Raw genomic sequence first — 18,868 nt, 5'->3', positions numbered from 1 at the left:
GCCAAAGTCCTTCTCCCATGTAACCCATCCCATGAGCTTAAATATGTCATGAAGTCAAAATGTACCTGGAATATGGGCAGGACATGAGCCATCCTGCCCCAGCCCTTTTCATGCAGGAAACATTGGCCTAACATATAGAGTTAGAGCTGAGGATTTGGGGACGTTCAGCTCACTGGCTATGGGCAGGCCTGCCTTGACCTGAACCCTTAAGGTCAGTCTGAGCTCCGAGAGTGTGTGAGTGAGTGAGTGAGTGAGTGAGTGAGTGAGTGAGTGTGTGTGTGTGTGTGTGTGTGTGTGTGTGTGTTGTCTGGAGGTTCTACCTCCAGGGCTCCTTGAGTCTAGAGCATCTCTGGATGGCAGCCATGGGCCCCTGAGCCAAGCTCTCTCTGTCTCCCCAGGTTTGCAGGCCAAGATTCTGGCTCAGAAACGGGTTTGCACGATATCGCCGTTTTTCTCAAACCTCAGATGAAGACAAAGACATCAACTGTTTACAAATAGTCTACTCATGGTGTCCCAAGCCTGTTTTTCTCCTTATGAGTGACAGTCAAGTTTGCTATGCACTGAATTTCAGCCAAAACTTAAATTCTGCCCACCAGGTGGAGAAGCCCAGCTCTTTGCCTGTGGAGGTGCTATTTCTCTCACCTTCCCTCGGCTTTCTTGAGTCCACACTCACAGGAACCATCCAGCGATCCTGCCAGCCTTCTCCCCTCCCTGAATCCTGTGCTAACACAACATGGGGACTTCTGATGTAGACCAACAAGTCCAGGAAATGGAAACGTCATGGGTTCTCTTGGCAAAAATCAGGTCATTCCCTGTGTGTATTATACTGAACTGTTACTTTAGGAAAACAGAAGACCACGGATACATCGCTCTCAGCAGCGAAAGGAGAAGGCCCGCTTGTGCACTGCCTGCATTTTTCAGGGTGAGACAGAGTCAGGGGCTGAATCTACACGAAGCCAGAGCCCGGGCTCTCCTAGCACTGCCACCGTTCATCTTTTTTCATGGTGTTGCATTTCTGGAAGCCCACACATACCTTCTTTTTTTTTCCTCTGGTTTTGGCTACCCAGCCTTTAAAAATAGTAATTTTGAAAAAGACAACCAGACAAGCCAGAAATAACCACTGGTTCAATGAACCTATGAACAAATATGGCAATATTGACAAGGAAAGTCTAAATTCAGTTTCAGTCTCACGTTTGGGTCTATGAAGAAAGTCCAAAAGATGAAGAAAAACAGAAACTGAAGTTAATTTAAGAAAACAAAGGATTTAGAAATGCGAGAACAAAGCAAAGGAACTTACTGAGGGAACAATTAGTAGTTTGCAAAGTGAGCCCGGCACTGCCCTGCTGCTTTGCCCTCCTTTGAGAGGCCCCTGGAGGAAGTGCACAGACATGATACAGACGTTGGAAGGAGACATACCTGGCTTCAAATCTTGGCTCTGCTTCTTTCTGGCTGTGTGACGCAGGCAAGTCACTGAACTTTCTGTACCTCAGTTTTCCCATCTGTAAGCTCGAACAAGCCATTTCTACTCTCAACTTGTGAAGATTAAATGAGATAACGTGTGTAAAACCCCTCCTGTAGAAACGGGCACGAGAAGACTCAGGGGGGATGAAAATGTTCTTTACGTTGGTAGTGACAGTGGTTTCATGGGTGTATACACCTGTGACAGCTCAGAGACCTTTCTACTTTGTGGGTACAGTTTATTGTATGCAAATTACACCTCAGTAGGATTGTTAATAAAACAGAACAACAAGAGTGCAAAAGCTCCCAGGATAGAGGTGGCATGGAGCGAGTTTGGGATGGTTTATGACAGCTGTGGTCTCGGTGCCTGACTGGGGACTGGGCGCTGTTTCCACAGCTGTGACAGGCCAGGGAAGGGAAAAAGGAAGGCTGTCTATTTGTTGTTGGACTCAGAGGTGGTGGGTAGATGGAGGTCAAGTTTGGTGTCACTCACTTTCCTGATTTTATAGACCAGAAAGTACAAACATAACCCATGGAGTCTGCGGTGGAAAATCTTAGAGGCCTCTCAGAGCCTGTCTTAACACTTGGCAGAGGCCCTTTGTCAGGGCGAGTTTTAAAGGAGGAACAAGGGGAAAGTCATAGAGGGAGAAGAGGCTATGAGTCTCTCACTTCCTGGGTTGTCTGCCTATATTACTCATGCCAGCAGCTGTTCTCTCCCACCCCAACCACAAAGTGTTACCAGCAACCCGGGCAGAGGCCAGAGGGCCACTGACGTCAGGAGAGCAGTGGTGTTGAGGCAACGTGAGGCCAGGAGAGTGGGTAGGTAATAGTCAGGTGCCCAGGGAACCACAGGGCACAGATGGAAGGCCACAGATGGGACTCCTGTGGGCACCACCACTGGGGTTATGGGGCCAGGGGTGGCCCCTTGGAGTGCTGGGAGGCAAGACTGTTCTTAGGGTACAAGTGGCCAGAGAGAAAACATGGCCTTGAAGATGGATATGGGACTTGACGTAATAAGAAGCTCAAAGAAAACCAAATGTAGATATTATAGCGTGGAGGTCTCCCGCATACACGCGTTAGGAGCAAAGCATTGGGATTTTTCTATAATTAGGGCAACAACCAATTATAGTTAGGTATTGGCAACATGAGCGAGGTATGACAGACATTTTGTGCTGCCCAACTGGGAATGGAAACCAAGAAGATGTGTGGATTTGGACAGGAGAACGGAAAACTAAACAGCCAGAATCAGACTCAGCCTCGAGGAACCAAAGCTAGAGAAATTCTAGCACTCAGAGGGGAGAAAATGACAGCTAAAGAAATCCTCATCCATTTAGGTGAATGGTCAGGCTAAAAAAACCTCGCTGCAGTTAAGTGAGAGACTGACCACCAGCACTTGAGGCCGGACCTTAATGCTGTGGTGGGCATACAGCCTGGGCTGTGTGTGGCTGAGGCGCCTTCCTGCACATTCCACTCACCCACCCAGCCAGGTGTGCGTGCCCCTAGGGGTTCATTCCTGCTCATCATTACAAAATTTAAACTTCAGCAAACCCAGCCAGGCAGTCCCCACCGTACCCATGGATTTTTTTTTTTTAACCAGTGCTCCACTGAATTGATGGAGCAACTCAGTTCTCCATTGTAGAAGCTGTAGGTGCCCCACCTAGGTCCCCTTTCCCAGGCCAGAGCCCCCATCTCCCAGCTGCCATGAGTGTTGGTGGCTAATGGTCCCCAGCTGCCCCCCTTCTCTAGAGAATTGCCCTGGGTGGAATGAGAGCCTCACATGGAAGTTTACATGCCACGTGCCCACCACGCCCAGAGGCCTGCAACCCATGGCAGACTGATATGGAGGAACTTGAGGCTGGTCCCCTTGCTCTCCAACAGGACCAACCCTCTCTGGTGCAATTCATGCTCCACCGCTCCCCATGAGAATCCAGCTGAGGCCACATCCTTAACTCCTTCCCTTCACCTATCCTGCTTTCCTAACCCTCTTTCTCTCCCAACAAACCATGTACATGCGAATAGACTGCTTTTGGAGAATCCGACCCAAGTATCCAGCCAGTATGCAAATGCCCCAACAATGACAAATTTGAACGAAATAGTCTTCATAATAGCCCCGAGGCCCTAGAATCTCTGAGACCAAATTTATCTGAGCACCACGTTATTTTAAGTCTTGACCTTCAAGGTACTAGAGCCTTGAGGCTCTCTGGACCTGAAGAGGTCTTGAAGGGAATAAGGGGCAGGGACCCTATTGTCCTCTCAACAGAGGCGCTGCTGGGGCATTGTATATGGGCAAGTCAGAGGGCTTGGACTGGGCTCCAGCAGCTCACAAGAAAATATAAGGAAACATTGTGGGGTGGGGGTGGAGGGAAGTCCTTGACAGCCACACGATGTGCAGGAGGGTCAGTGGTCAGTACAGAGTAGACAAGGGCTCCCTGGAGAAGTGAGGCAGCTGGGGCCACAAGTATAGAATGCCTCCGAGGCACACATTAGAAAGTTACCAGCTGCTTGTCCATGAGGCCCCCACCAAATCCTAATGCCACAGGGGCCATGTCTTTCCGGAAGGACCAGCTTCTGGTCTCCCGAATCCTAGATGCCGACTGGCAAAGACAACTTCTCACCCAAGTAACAGACAGTGGAAGTCGCAGAGAGCCTTTGATTATTTGTTGTACTAGGAGCTAGAGTCAATAATGCAAGGAAGGGAAGAGCCAGTGTTATGTACAAATCCCTTTAGATCTCTTAAGTGAGAGGCCTAAATACCCTCCTTGACCAGCAAGAAACTGAAAGGGAGAGGACAAATACCCACTGAGCTTAGACCATGTCGCAGGTCCTGTTCTAAATGATGGACTACAGGAACTCCACGTGATAAATAGTATCCATTTTTTCACAGGAGCAAACTAAGGCTCATCAGGAAAGTCAAGAGAATGCTTCAGTTTCCCCTTCTCTTCTAAGGCTTTCCATTGTCATTTAAATAAGCTTGTCTCTCATCTTCAAAAGCAGGCAAGCCAACAAAACAAAACAACCCCCCCCCCACACACACACACACCCTTTTGGTCCCTCTGATCCTCTTCCAGCTCTATCCTAGGTCTCTTCATGAACAGCATTAATTTGAGAATGAGTTGTCTGCGTCTGGCCCTCTTCCGCACTCTAACTTGTTCCCGTACTCGCTGCTGTGTGGCTCCATTCACCCCACTCCCCCGCCACACACACAAAATACAAGGCGGCCAGAATCTTCTTGTACTGTGAAGCCAAAGCACACGTTTCAGCTTTCATTTACTTGATCTCTGCGGCCTTTGAGCATTTCTTCCATCTGGAAACACATGCTTCCTTTAAAATGTCACCTTCTGCGACACCTCAGTTTCCCCGCTTTCCCTTCTACCTCATCATCGCCTGCTTTTCTGTCTCCTTTGAGGCATCCGGTTTACTAGAGTTTCCTTTATGGTTGGGGCAGTTTTGCTCGACTTTGTATACACAGTACCTAGGACCCTGCCAAATGAAAGGATGTGGAATGAGTGAATGAATGAATGGCACACCAGCCAGTACAAGGCATGTCGTTATCCAAATCCAGATGTTTGACCCAGTCCCCCAAGATGACTTTCCTTCCATTTGAAACAGTTTCCTAATCAAAAAATGTTCACTGGAAAAATAAATGCAAAATGGAGTGAAATACCTCGTGATGATATTCTTGTAATACACACACACACACATGCACACATACACACACACACACACACACACACACACTTCATATAATGGCACAGAGACTTTAAATGTTAAAGCTACAGAGTAATGAAAGCTGTAATATACTCAGTGTACTCAGCCAAGCATAGAAACCAAAATTCCTGCCCAGCAGCTGAAAGCTCTAATAACTCTGCTTTGCAGTGAGAAAATAAACACCATTTCAGACACACAAAACCCGCATTTAGTTCTCACTCTACTGGGGCCAGTAAACAACCCATTTGGCTGGTGGGTGTGGTTCATGGGATGGTGGGGCTTCAGGGCCCCACCAGGAACCCGGGCTAGCTCTGTTAACGATCTCAGGGTGAATATGGGTCTGCTCTGAGGTGACACATTCAACAAACAGGAATGCTCCCAGCCTGATGACTGATTTCTTCAGACAGGAGAATGATCAGAACTGGCAAGGAGCTCCTACCTGCCACAAAGCAACAGGGAAAAGAGAAGGAACGCGCCAGGAGATTGCTCAAATTGTGCTTCTAACACATGGCCCAGTCTATAACCTTTCGTTAATAGTATACAACAAGGCAAGTAGAGATGTTGAGAGAACATATTTTAGAAGCTTTGTAACAATCTGACCAGCAAATTTTATGTTTACTTAATTTAACCAAAAAAAAAAAAGTATGCTTATATTTGGAATGTCTTTATTTTCCTCTTATATTCATTCATTTTGATGGCAGTTTACTCAAGTATCAGTTGGCCAATGACTGGAAAAAATTTTTTTCATGGTTCACAGAAAATTTGAGAGGTAGTAAACTAGACAATAATAAAAATTTAAAGATGATTCATTTAAAGACACTCCAAGAGGAAACAGCCACAGAATGGGAGAGAATATTTATAACACATTAAGAAAGTCTTATGTAAAAAAGAAATTCTACATTATGTAAATAGTCAATTCAATCAAATCAATTCGGAACATGGGCAAAAAAACTTGGAGGAAACCCTGATGCCTGATTAGCATGTGTTAAGGGGGCTCAACCAGAAAAATGCATGTTATAAGTTACCACAGAGGAGTCACCAGATGGTCACAAAGGTACAATCTCACAGTCCTGAAGGTTGGTGAGGAGGCTGAACAGCAAAAACTCCCATACACAGCTGGTGGGAGAGGAAACTGCTTAAAATACTTCAGAAAACCCTTGGCAGCATCCACTAAAGCTGAAGACACGCCTACTCCATGGGCAGCCATTCTACTCCCGCAAACCAACAGAAACGTGTTCACATGTGAACCAAATGAGGTGGCTGAGCAAGCACGGCAGTGTCGTGCGTGACAACCACAACTTAAAAACAAGCCAGCTGTCCACCAGCAGCCTGGAGAAATAACTGGTGGTGTAGTCACACTATGGATTGTGGATAGCAGTGACAACAACAAACTACAGCTCAGGCAACAACGTGTCCTCGCAGACAAGACAGTGCCCTCGTCTCATCATGGTTCCCTTATGGGATCTGCAGGACCTTCTAGGGACAAACTCATGCATTCAGTAACATCGTGGTGCTGGAGTCCATTCCCTTCTATAAAGCCAGTCACTGCTTGGTACTCAGATGTCTTGGGGGCAGCCAGGAAGGTGGTCTCTGAAGGGGTCTTGGGGTAAGAGGAGCCCTGTGAGGGCAGGGAGCAATTCAGGGTCTGGTATGAGGTCCATAGTACAGGGGTCATAAGCCCAGGTCAGGAGTGGGGAGGCCAGGCCAGGCTATGGCTGTAGAAGGTGATTTTTGCTCCTGGGAAAATTCCCGGCGGGGGTGGGGTGGGTGGGTCGGTTGTATGTAGGTATGGCTGCAAAAACCTGGGACCCCCAGGTATACAACGATGATGGAGTGGGGACATCTGGGGGAAGCTAATTAGGTTTGGGGGGGTTCAGTGCTCACCAGGAGTCTTTTTAGTCTCAACCGAATATTGAGACTCACATGTCTACTGCCAGATACAGGCCAGCGGGTAGAGCAAGGCAGCAGGAGAGTGGGGACAGTCTGCGCAGGTGTCTACACACTGTCCTGGAGTTTCCCTGCTTCGCCATCCACCACTGACACCCTGTGATTGTTCAGGTGCAAGGGAATGGGACTCGCACGCATGGTTGTAGACCCACCCTAGTTTACAAGCCCCGTGCCCCACAAGAGCCACTAGTTCTTGTCACAACCCAGAGCCTCTCTCTCAGGGTCCATACAAGGATCATGCCCAGTCACAAGAAACAACACACTCAGGGAAGCCCCAAAACTGGGGTTCCTCTCCTGGGTTCATGATAATCTTCCTAGCCCAGTTTACCAAGCAGGGGTCATTTTACCATAAGCATTGTTGCCTGGTATTACAGCTGGCATTGAATGTTAATCGTATTTCTAGGGAAATAAGCCAGAACGTTAACCCAAGGTCAATGCTGTCCTTATCGAAGAAGAGAGGACACCCTTTGTTTGTTTACACCCTTTACCTCCTGCACAGAAGATGAAGAGCTCAGCTGTGGATACGCTGCACCTGAAATGCTGCAGGAACATGCAGGTGGACATGTTGCCAGGTCCAGCACTCAGGGGAGAGGTCTGAAAGCCTTTTTTCAAAGGGACCTTTGTGGCGGTGAGCCTACCAGGAGCCGACTGCAGATGTGGAGCCGCTCTGCTCACAGTGCGAGGGCAGGTGGAGGTGGCCCAGCCCAGGGGTGGCTTACCTTTCCCGCAGGCCTGCACCAGGCCGTACCACTCACCGCAGCTGTTACACAGCAAGGTGAAGGCACTTTCACGGTGGCCTGTGACGTGGCCCGGGGCACACACGTACAGCAGCTCATCCCCCATCTCCAAGCCGGTGCGTCCCTGCAGGATGGTGTGTGGGAAAGAAGGCGGGTCTCCACATGGCTTCTCTGAGGACAAGGAATCACAATTAGCTTTCCCAAAGTAGGCAGAACTTTTGCAGCCTGGGGAAAAACAAACTGAAGAAGCAACTCTCCCCCTCTGTGGGTGCCACCTGCACCCTGACCTGGGACCACAGGGGCTGTTTCTCCTTCACCCTGGCATCCCCAGGGCCTGGCAGGATGCCTGTCACAAAGGAGGCGCTCAAAAGATATTTGTTGAATGAATAAATGTGCTTTTAAAAGGAAACTTTGTGTTTTAAAATTGCCAGGCAATGTTACCCTTTATGTCTCCTTGAAAGGAAGACCCAGAGACCTACCTATACCCAGCAGCAAGTTCCCTTTTTTTGCCTGATTTTACTTAAGTGAATCTGTATTTGTTGTCAAAGCTAAAATATTACAGACTATAAATACAGCAGAGGGGGCCCCTCCACTCCTCCAACCTCAACCCTGACAGTAACACTGTTGCCAGTTTGATATATATAGATAAATACAGATGTAGACATACATAAACACTAATACACACATAGGTGGATAGTGTGTGTGTATGTGTGTATGTGTGTGTGTATGTGTGTGTGTGTGTGTGTGTGTGTGTGTGGTTTTTAACATAAACGGGGTTATATCATACACATTATTGAGTACCTGCTCTTAAAAAAACAAAAACAATTTTTAGAGTAGTTTTAAGCTCACAGCAAAATTGAGCAGAAAATACAGCTAGTTCCTACACCCCTAATCCCACACATGCACAGCCTCCCCTAGGGTCAACAGTCCACACTAGAGTGGTACATTTGTTACAACTGATGAACCTACATTGACACGTTATTATCATTCAAAAAAAAATCTGCAGTTTACATTTGGGTTCACTCAGCAGGGGAGCCTCACACTTGGATCTGAAGATGAAGAGCCCCCACCTCACCCTGGAATCTATTCCTGTGCCTGCCCTCAAGCTGGCCCTGGAGTCAGTCTTGAGGGATACCGCCCCGGTCTCTTTTCCACTGGCTCCCCTAGTTCTCTTATGAGAAGGTTTTTACTAGTATGAACAGAAAAGGGGCCATCTACTATACTAAACTTGACAAGCTTGGAGGGTGGCCCACATGGCAGGCCTGACAAACTCAGTGATCACAAGTAACCACACGGGATGGTCTGATCATAAATTCCTAACTGGGCAGGTCATGGCGGGTAGTCACGTCCCATGCCTATAGTTTCCTTACAAAGGTCAATCTTTGCCTTAAGCGAGCACTGTCCACTGTTCTTATGCATCTAGGATAACATACCTTTGACATGGCAGAGTAATTTTCTTTTCTAGAGCCCTCCAAGGCACAACTGCAGGCACCAGAGCACAAGACCACAGACCCCACATTGTTACCTTGTTCCCCACACACCATCTCTACGTGCTGTAAATGTTCATTATCTATCCTGGGCCCACCAGTGTAAAAGCAGTGTGTGTCTCTCCGTTTGATTTTTCATTCAATCCTAGAGATGTCCCCTCTTTGCTTTCTCCCACCCCTTAATCTATCACCAGTGGGTTTCATGTAACCCTCTCTAAGTCTTATCCTTTGATTCTAATGTGTAAAACAACTGTCAAAACTGCCATTCTCTGGAGCATTTTCTCAATCCATTGAGATTTTGCTTCCAGGCATGTCCTCAAAAGCTTGCCTCAAATCAACTCTTATAAAACTTTTCTACAGGCTGGACATTCTTTCGTCAACACTGGGGTATATTTTTTACTGGCAACGAGCCTCTTAGAAATGAAGATAGACTGGTTTGTATTAAAACTTGTAAATTGCTTACTAAAAACCTGTGGCTGGTCCATGAAGCAGCCACTAAGGGGCCCACCCAGGGCCAGTGAGGAAGCACAGAAGGTGAAGAGGGGAGAGCCCAAGTCTTCCTCCTACCACATGGGCAGGAGCCCCCTGGGTCAGGGTCAGGTGAGAGGTCCATGAGACAGATCCAAAACAGCCCCATCATGTGGAATGACACTTTCATTCATGTTAGTTGAGAGAAGAGGTTAATGGTTACAGAGCTGGGGGCCTGGGCCAACCAGGTCAGACTTCCAGCCCCAAGGTGGGTAGTGGGCATTCTTTCTGTGGTCTGAAGCCCCTCCTCCACTGTGTCTTCTCAGGTAGCTACAGATAGAATCAATTCCATTGAAAATATTTTTTAAAAATCTTAGTGGGTAAGCTTCAAATTTCCCACCACTAAGTATGATGCTAACTGGAGGCTTTTTGATGTTCTTTATCAAGCTGAAGCAGCTCACTTCTATTCCTAGTTGGCTGCTGAGAGTTTTTATCATGAATGGGTGTTGGTTTTGAAAATGTTTTTTCTGCATCTATTGATATGATCCCATGTTTTTTTTCTTTAGACTGTTGATGTCATGGCTTACATTAATTGATGTTTGAATGTTGAACCAGCCTTGTAGACCTAGAATAAATCTCACTTGGTCATGGTTTATAATTCTTTTTATACTCGTACACTGCTGAATTCAAATTGCTAATATTTTGTTGAGAATTTTTGTGTCTATGTTCATTAGATATTGGTCTGTGGTTTTCTTTTCTTGTAATGTCTTTCTCTCATTTTGGTATTAGAGTAATCTGGCCTCGTAGAATGAGTTAGGAAGTATTTCCTCGTCTTACTTCTGGAAGAGATTGTAGAGAATTAGTATAATTTCTTCCTTAAATATTTGGTAGAATTTACCAGTGAACTCATTTGGGCCTGGTGCTTTCTGTTTTGAAAGGTTATTAATTATTGATTCAATTTCTTTCCTTACATGCTGGACCAGAAACTAGAAGTCTTTTTTCCTGCTAATGTTTTAGAGCTCTTTCCACATTAAAACTATAAATTACCTCAGTCTTTTGAAAGGCTATATTATAGCACACATTATTTAATCATTATACCAACATTTATACTGACTCCAAGCTTTTACTATTATAAACAGTGCTACAATGAACAGTTCATATGTATATTTTTGTACATATCTTATTTCGTTGGGGTACATTTCTAGAAGTGGGATTGCTGCATCAAATTCCTTTCAATAAAAAAAGGAAATAATTTTAAATTCAAATTTCCTCTTCTAATTTTTTATGGAAAGGAAAGCCTTTAGTCCTTATGCAGACAACTTATCTAACAAGCACATTGCTTACAAGAAGATATGCTAAGAAAAGATGAAAACAGAAAATACAACTTGTGCTTTAAGCCATCCTGATTGGCCTCACAGCTTGTAGTCTTGGTAGCACTTTCTCAAAGAATCATTGAGATGCAAGTTCTCTAACAAGAGATTTTGAATGAAAAAGGGTGTGGCTGTACTTGAGGAAGTCAGCACAGAATGTTGCATTTTAGCCCAAACTGCCTTGACTATAGCCTAGGAGATCAACTGTTTACTTCACCTAAGTAGGGATAAGCAGCTGTTTGGAAGTGGCCACATGTCCAGGGGCAACCCCACTGAGCAGAGAGGCGACATCCTTGGGTTCACTTCGTCTGAGCAGGGCATCCTGAAACCTGGACCAAAGCCATCAGCCTCAGTCAAGATTGGGCTGAATTCCAGAGGTATCTCAGGGGCAAAAGGCTCTCTCTCTCCACCATCCTCAGCTGCCTGCAACTCATGCTGGATGTGCCAGCTTTTTCTCCCTTTACCAGGATCTAGTTTGGGGCATCAGAAGCTCTTCATCCAATGCCATCACAGGACTGGTAAACACTTGAAGCCTCACACAGCTCTATCTGTGGAACACAACAGCAACTCTTTGGAAGGAAAATCCAGGAGCAGAGTAACTGGATTTTTGTTTGTTTGTTTTAGCTGAGCCATCCTGCCACCTGTTGGCAGCTCAGCGGCAGCTCAGCTCGGGCCGGGGATCGAACCAGCAACCCTCTTGCTCAGAGCTCGCACTCTTGAGCGAGCTCTTAACCAACTGAGCCACTCGGCCGGCCCTCAGGGTAACTGTTTTCAGAGTAAAGGGAACTTCAGGCCAAATTCACATCCTACCAGACTCATGGGATCTTCTCCCTCAGATATAATTTCCAGAATGGCGTGGGCTAGATTCTGGCTCAGGAAAAGCACAATAATGCTCCTGAGGCTCTGGGCACACATATCATATGTTTCTGGATTTCCCACAAATGTTCAAGACAGGAAACACACAGTTTCTTAGGTGGTGTGACTTCACAAGCTCCAGGACAACAATTCCATGTGTTAGCACAACCAAGGACATGTCAAAAACACCACCCATGTCCAGATGTACCTTGAATTAGTTCCTTTCACTGTCCTTCCCATCCTGAACCTCACGAGGAAGCTATGGAAAACAGCAGGCTGTATACCTGGACCCTGTTCTCCTCTTTAGGGAAACTTACATTTGAGCAATCTTTACTGCTACTTCTCAAATTATTCCACAGGTCAGGATTGTGGTCTGTGGATTTCTCAGACCGTAGAGCTGAGTTTCAACAGTTTCAACATAAAGAACAATTTCTAATATTTTTTCCCTTCCAAGAAAAGAGATTTTATAAGCGATCTTGCCTAGCAAACAAATAGTACTCATGAACAATGATTCATATTTTCAATTTAAAGGAATGCATTTGCTTGCCACTCAGAGCTTCTGACAACCAGTTTCCACAGTTTAGAATTCATAAGAAGGCTGATGCTTTTATCCTGAGAAATTTTAAGACTTCCATCATGACTTTGGAAACCCTACAGAAGAGCCTGCAAAACCCCGTTATTGTTTCACAAACCAGGGATGCAGAAATTCTGACACACGTGCTTGACCTTTCCTCATTTTTGGCTTCCCTAAGCTATGTGAAGAAGTCGTCTTTTGTGCCCACCCTACTCCACCCAGCGCAGAACAAGCATTGTCCTCCGCATTCCATCCAATTTTATCATTAATTCTCAAACTCTCCATCACTGTTTCTCAAACTTGAATGTGCATCAGCTGGAGGGCTTGTAAGACACACACACACACACACACACACACACACACACACATACACACACACACACCTGTGTTTTTGAGTTTCTGACTCAGTAGGTCAAGATTGGGCTCCAAGAATTTGCATTTATAACAAGTTCTCTGGTGATGTTAACAGTGCTGGTCCAGGAACTGTCTTTGGAGAACTACGGCTCTAGATAACTACTGCACTCAAAAACAGGCAAAATTAATATACTTGGTCATGGCAATCAGCAGAGACTTCCTCTGGCTCGGCTGGAAGGGGGAGAGTCAGAGCATTTTTGGAAAAGGGCTCCAGGGAGCTTTCTGGGGACACAGAAATGTTCTATATCTTGATTGATTATGAGCTATTTTAATTTTCTTCATGCTTTCTACTACAATGGCCACATGTTCATGTTTACAATTAGAAAATATATTAAATATGTAAAATGGAGCTAAATGTAAAATGACACCTAGCTTATAAGGTTGTTACCCGAATTAAATGAGCTTGCGCCTTGCCCAGTGCCCACCGCATGCCTGGAACTTAATTAGGGGCATAAATAAACATGAGTTCCATTTCCCAAGTAAGTTGGAGACTGATGGTCTTTTGAATCATTCTTCAAGTAATGATGGCAATTGAATGCCCAATTCTTTCAAACCAAATATAGCCAAGCACACGATGGCTGAACAGGAAGTGGGGGGACGAAGGGCAAAATGAAATATTTATAAGAACCATCGGTACATGGACCCATTGGCAGCATTTCTCTGGCTGCTCAGACACTTGGTATTCCTGGGAACTGTTTGTGCATCAGGACTGATTTAGCCCAGGTTTTTGGAATGGAAGACCTCAGTCCTGGGGAAGCAAGACCTGATGCTCTCTGGGCCTGGATGTGTGGGTGGCAGAGGAGGAGGCATCATGGCTAACTGTGATGAGGATTATCTGGGCTGCCCTCTGCAGCCACTTCAGACCCACCCAGCACAGGTACTCAAGCCCCTAGGGATGTTCTAAACCCAGCTCACGCTCCTGAAGCCCTAGTACCATGGCTTACCCAGGGCCGGTCCTCAACCACTCACTGGGACCTTCGATTTCTAGCCCTTGTTCTCTCTGTCGGCAATATCTTCTCCTTTTCCTAGCTGCTGTTTCCAGAAACAAAATCCTCAAATTCTGCCTCACTGGAAGTCTAACTACCCGCCTCTTTTGTGTCATGGAAATGCATTCATCTTTTACTTATCCTTCTACACTGCCAACTTCTTGACAGTAGGAATAAGATTTATCTATCTATCCATCTATCTAAAGCACCCACAAGTCTGAGCACTGGACTTCGCATTACCCAGGACAAATAAACAAATGGCCAATGCCAGGTCAGTGGTAATTAGCTCAGACTCTTCCACACTCCCTTGGGACACTCTGAACCAAATAAGTTCTATCAGGTGCTCAAAACATTGCGATTGGTTCCAGTCTCCTGATCGCAGCGGGAGAATTTCCCCAAAGCCAATCCTGAGGCCCAGGGCCTCCTCCAGTAAGACCTGAGAATTGGCTACTCTTGAAAATTCCTGATCGCTCTCAAGATGAGCTTCCAGCTCTCTTCTTGATGACATAAAGGAAGGGAACAGTTCCATTTCTGTTTTTAAGGGAAGTATGCGCAATAGTGAAGTATGCAGGGGAGGGGAATGGTGTTAAGGAGGTAAGGTGGGCTGGTGGGGACAGCAGCCGGCCCGCTCTGGCTTAGCGGGGAGGAAACAGGAGCACCCCCAGAGTGGAGCCTTGTGGGTACACTCTAGACCCCACGCCGTCCACCCCCAACAGGCTGCCAAGAGAAGCAAAGCCAGAGAACCCAAGTAGAGGCAGCTTATTTCATCAGCATCCAGTTGGTTAAAAATAGCTTCACTTATTAGTTTAAGTGAGATCACCACAGGACTGGAAATTCACTCTCTGTGAAACAAAAATACTGGACGGAAAATGAGAAAAGTCTACTTTCATAATGAACTTTATTTCAGAAAAAGAAAACACAGGAGGAAGCTGTCTGAATGTCCCACAGGGTCTGTTTTCCTTCTGGGCTCTTTATAAGGCACATGTCTGCCATTTTTGGAGTGAGCACACTTTATTGTTTCTGTCTTGCCAAAGAAAAGCAACAGCATGGAGCTAAGCAGCACAAGGCATTATGCGGAAAAAGGCAACCTTTGGAGATGATACTGCCTGGGGCGTATGCTGAACCAGACCTTATCCACATTCCTGCCATAGGAACCCCAAGGAACCACCTGTCCTTAGCTTCCACTAAGACACTACATGTTCCTTCAGCACACAAATTTCCCTGTTGACTGTGCTGTCAACTAAGGCTCCACTGAAGAAAAGCAGCAGCTCCACTGAGCATGGCAGGAGACCATGAGTGAGCAGTTTACATCCTCTTTCTAAAGGGCAAAAGGCAGAACAGGCACAGAGCTCTCTCTGAGTGACTCCAGGGATCCATCCTGCTTTTTTAGAAAGCCCAAGAGAGGGCCAGCCGAGTGGTGCGTTGGTTAGGAGCTGGCTTGGGACGCCAGCTCTGAGCAGCAGGGCCCCGGTTTGGATCCCACACAAGGGCCAGTGATGCTGCGCCCCCTACAGCTAAGATGGTGAGCAGCAGCTTGACCTGGAGCTGGGCTGCCGTGAGTCACCAGCACCGTCGTAGGCTGCAGTGGAGCTGCAGTGGGCTGCCATGAGCTACCGTGAGTGCCTGGCAGCCGGCATGAGCTGCCGTGAGTAGCCATGAGCGGCCGTCCAGTGGCCGGCAAGCAATCTGCCTCACCCGGGAAGAGCACAATGATAATACCAACATGGGCCAGTGAAGCGACGTCCTCCACAACTAGACTGAAGAACAAAAGGACAGCAACATATCTGTTCCCCTTCCCCCAATTCCCCAATTAAAAAAAAAAAAAGCCCAAGAGAGGTCAGCCCTCCACATGCACTCCTGAGTCCCCTTCACAGCCCACCTGAGGCCTCCTCACAAATCAGGCCCTGTAGGACCAAGGCTCCAGTCTTTTGCACACAGCCCCTCCCCACTGACTTGGAGGTGATGGGAGGCCAGGAGAGGCTCAGACAAATTGCTCTGGGACTCAGGGCTCTTGAGCACCTGGACTGTAATGAACCACACACAGTGCTCGCTCTGCTAAAATGGGGTCAGTCTTCACATACTCGTACATTGACAGGTGTCGTGAATTTGCCTCACATGTTGGCTCCCTGTGACTCAAGTTTGGGTTTTTTTGTTTGTTTGTTTGTTTTTGTTTTATGGGGGTTCTTTTTGCTGTTGTCATTTTTGGAGGAGTATTTTATTTTATTTTATTGACATTTTTTATTTTTATATGATTTCAAAGTTACAGAAAGTTTGTAAGAATAAGGAACTCCCATAAAATCTTTTAGCTAGATTTGAAACCAATGTGTTTCATTTTGCCACATTTGCTTTATCATTCTTCTAGATAGACAGACATAGAGACAAATATGTACCATACAAATATGTACACATGTGTATTTATACTGTAATTCTTTTCTGAACCATTTGAGAATAAGTTGTAGATATGATGTCCTTTTGCCCCTAAAAACATTGGTATGCATTTTCAAGAACAAGGATATTCTCCTATATAACTTTACTGCAGTTACCAAAATCAGGAAAAATTAAGTATCGATACAATACTATTATCAAATTCATACTTCAGATTCAGATTTCATCAATTATAGCTATTTTCTCTTGGGCCAGGATATAATCCAGGATCACAAATTGGATTTCATTGTCAAGTCCTTTTAGTCTATTTTAATCTAGAACAGTTGCTTAGACTTTGTCTTTCTTATCCATGACATTTTTTTAGAGTACAGATAGGCTAGTCATTTTGTAGGATCTTTCTCAATTTGAGTTTGGCTAATATTGTCTCATAATTAGGTTCAAGTTATGCATTTTGGGCAGGAATACTATTGAGTTGAAGTTGTATTCCTCTGAGTGTACAATATCAACAGGTGCATATCAGTTTGGCAATAACTCAGTTTTGGAGTCACTATCCTGGCTTTGACCTTGGTGCCCTACAGGATGTGAAAGGATGTTTCCAACCTCTGGCTTCATGCAGCACAATTGTGGGCAAAAGGGGCACACACCTGCATACACACAACCTGTTTGAAGGTCAGTGAGGTGGAAAGCCCAAGCTATCCTGTTGGATGATAGGAAACACAAGGCTCAGTCACCCCCATCACCCCAGCCAATAGCCAGCCAACAGTCAGAAGCAAGGCCACCTAACGAGCAGCTAACTGACTTTTCTCACCCCTGATCTGGAAAACTGTGGTGACGTACATTGTCTCCAGAGATCTCCTGCAGATGGAGTCAAAATTATCCCCCACCTCATCATCGCTGTGGACTTTGCTTACTATTTCACCGTTGCTTGGTCTGTTTCCTTTCTCTGTCCACTTCCCCATTGTCCTATTGGCTTTTCTTTGGAAGGACTTCCTAATACACCACGTTTAGTGTATCCTCATCTCAAGGTCTGCTTCTAGAGAATGCAACCTAAGATGGCAACCCCCATGCACACACCCTCCAGAACCTTTACAAGAGCTCTGGCACTGACCTTCATCCTTAATACAAAGGGCATTGTATGTACCACCAGGAGCTGGGTTGCTCTCAATTCTCACATCGACAGCTCTCATGATTTGCTGTTCACCACTCCCCTTGATACATACGGTTGTCCTGAAACACACAAAGAAGACACTGGGTTAGGAGAACTAATTAAAAATGGGAAAGAACATTCTTGTCTGTTGTCAGCTTGGAATCAGCAGAGATTTTTGTGATACAGCTTTGACTGAAAGCATCAGTATGGAAACACTCTCCCCAAAGGTCTAAAATCAGGAAGAAGACATAGTTGATGCTTGACTTGAGGTCATATGTATCAATTCAAGTTTCAGAGGTAATACATTGTCAATCTCTTCTAATATATGTTTGTTTTTCTTACTATGTATTAACATACTTAAAATACTTCCTGACTTATACACCATTTTTTAGTGTTTAGTATTTACTGCTTTATGTAATCACAAAACTTCAACTTACCTCCCCCCATTTACTCTTTCCATTTTCATCTCCAGCCTTCCACCGCAATTATTTTCCTCCCACCTGATGAGCACCCTTCAGTGCTTCTTTTAGAGCAGGTCTGACATAATGAATTTTCTCACTTTTTTTCTGTCTGAAAATGTCTTTATTTTATCTTTATTCTTGGAAGATATTTTCATTGGGTAGAGTATAAAATTATAGGTTGGCAGTAATTTTTTTTCAGCACTTTGAAGTTATCATTTAATCTTTTTGGCCCTTCATTGTCCGTTTATTGTTGCTTTTTTGGAAGTACTCTTTTTATTCCTTTTTATTACCTTTAATATTTTTTTCTTCATATTTGACTCTGATTAGTTTGAACATGATGTGTCAAGTTGTGTTTTTTAAAATTTATTCATATATATATATATATATATATATATATTTGTTTCATTCTTTCTTTTAATGCATTTTAAAAAAAATATTGGGGAATTGGGGGAGGGGGACAGAGTTGGGGAATTGGGTAAGGGGACCAGCCAAGTTGTTGTTCTTCAATCTTAGTTGTGGAGGGCGCCAGTCGCCATCTGGCTGCCCATCGGCAGCTTGTGGCTTCTAAGCTCAAGGTGCTGTGTTCAGTCTTAGTTGTGGTGAGCGTAGCCACCATCCCATGTGGGAGTCAAACCAGCAGCCTTGTTGTTAAGAGCGCACGCTCTATCCACTGAACCATCTGGGTGGCAGCTCAGCTCAAGGTGCCAAGTTCAGTCTTAGTTGTGGGCGAGCGTAGCCCACCATTGAACAGGCATTCTTGTTGTTAGGAGCATGTTACTCTCACCAGCTGAGCCATCCTGCCACTTGTTGGTAGCTCAGCAGCAGCTCAGCTCAGGTCAGGGCAGCGTCACTGGCCCATGTGGGGATCGAA

At 45.5% G+C, this 18,868-nt stretch overlaps 1 protein-coding gene across 2 annotated transcripts in view; it reads right to left on the bottom strand.

Annotated features, from left to right (window-relative positions):
* Positions 1 to 18,868, bottom strand: part of SUSD5 (sushi domain containing 5) — a 50,659-nt gene that overhangs the window by 9,400 nt on the left and 22,391 nt on the right. For both annotated transcript variants that reach the window (XM_019647248.1, XM_019647247.1), the window contains exons 3-4: positions 17,498 to 17,616; positions 7,833 to 8,021 (exon numbers count right to left, since the gene is read on the bottom strand). In XM_019647248.1, coding sequence (XP_019502793.1) covers positions 7,833 to 8,021; positions 17,498 to 17,576 — 268 coding nt within the window. In that variant the 5' untranslated portion in view covers positions 17,577 to 17,616. The remainder of the gene's footprint in view (positions 1 to 7,832; positions 8,022 to 17,497; positions 17,617 to 18,868) is intronic.

This window comes from Hipposideros armiger, unplaced genomic scaffold, assembly GCF_001890085.2.
Source record: "Hipposideros armiger isolate ML-2016 unplaced genomic scaffold, ASM189008v1 scaffold_109, whole genome shotgun sequence".
Lineage (NCBI taxonomy): Eukaryota > Metazoa > Chordata > Mammalia > Chiroptera > Hipposideridae > Hipposideros > Hipposideros armiger.
This window is presented reverse-complemented; position numbering and strand designations above follow the sequence as displayed.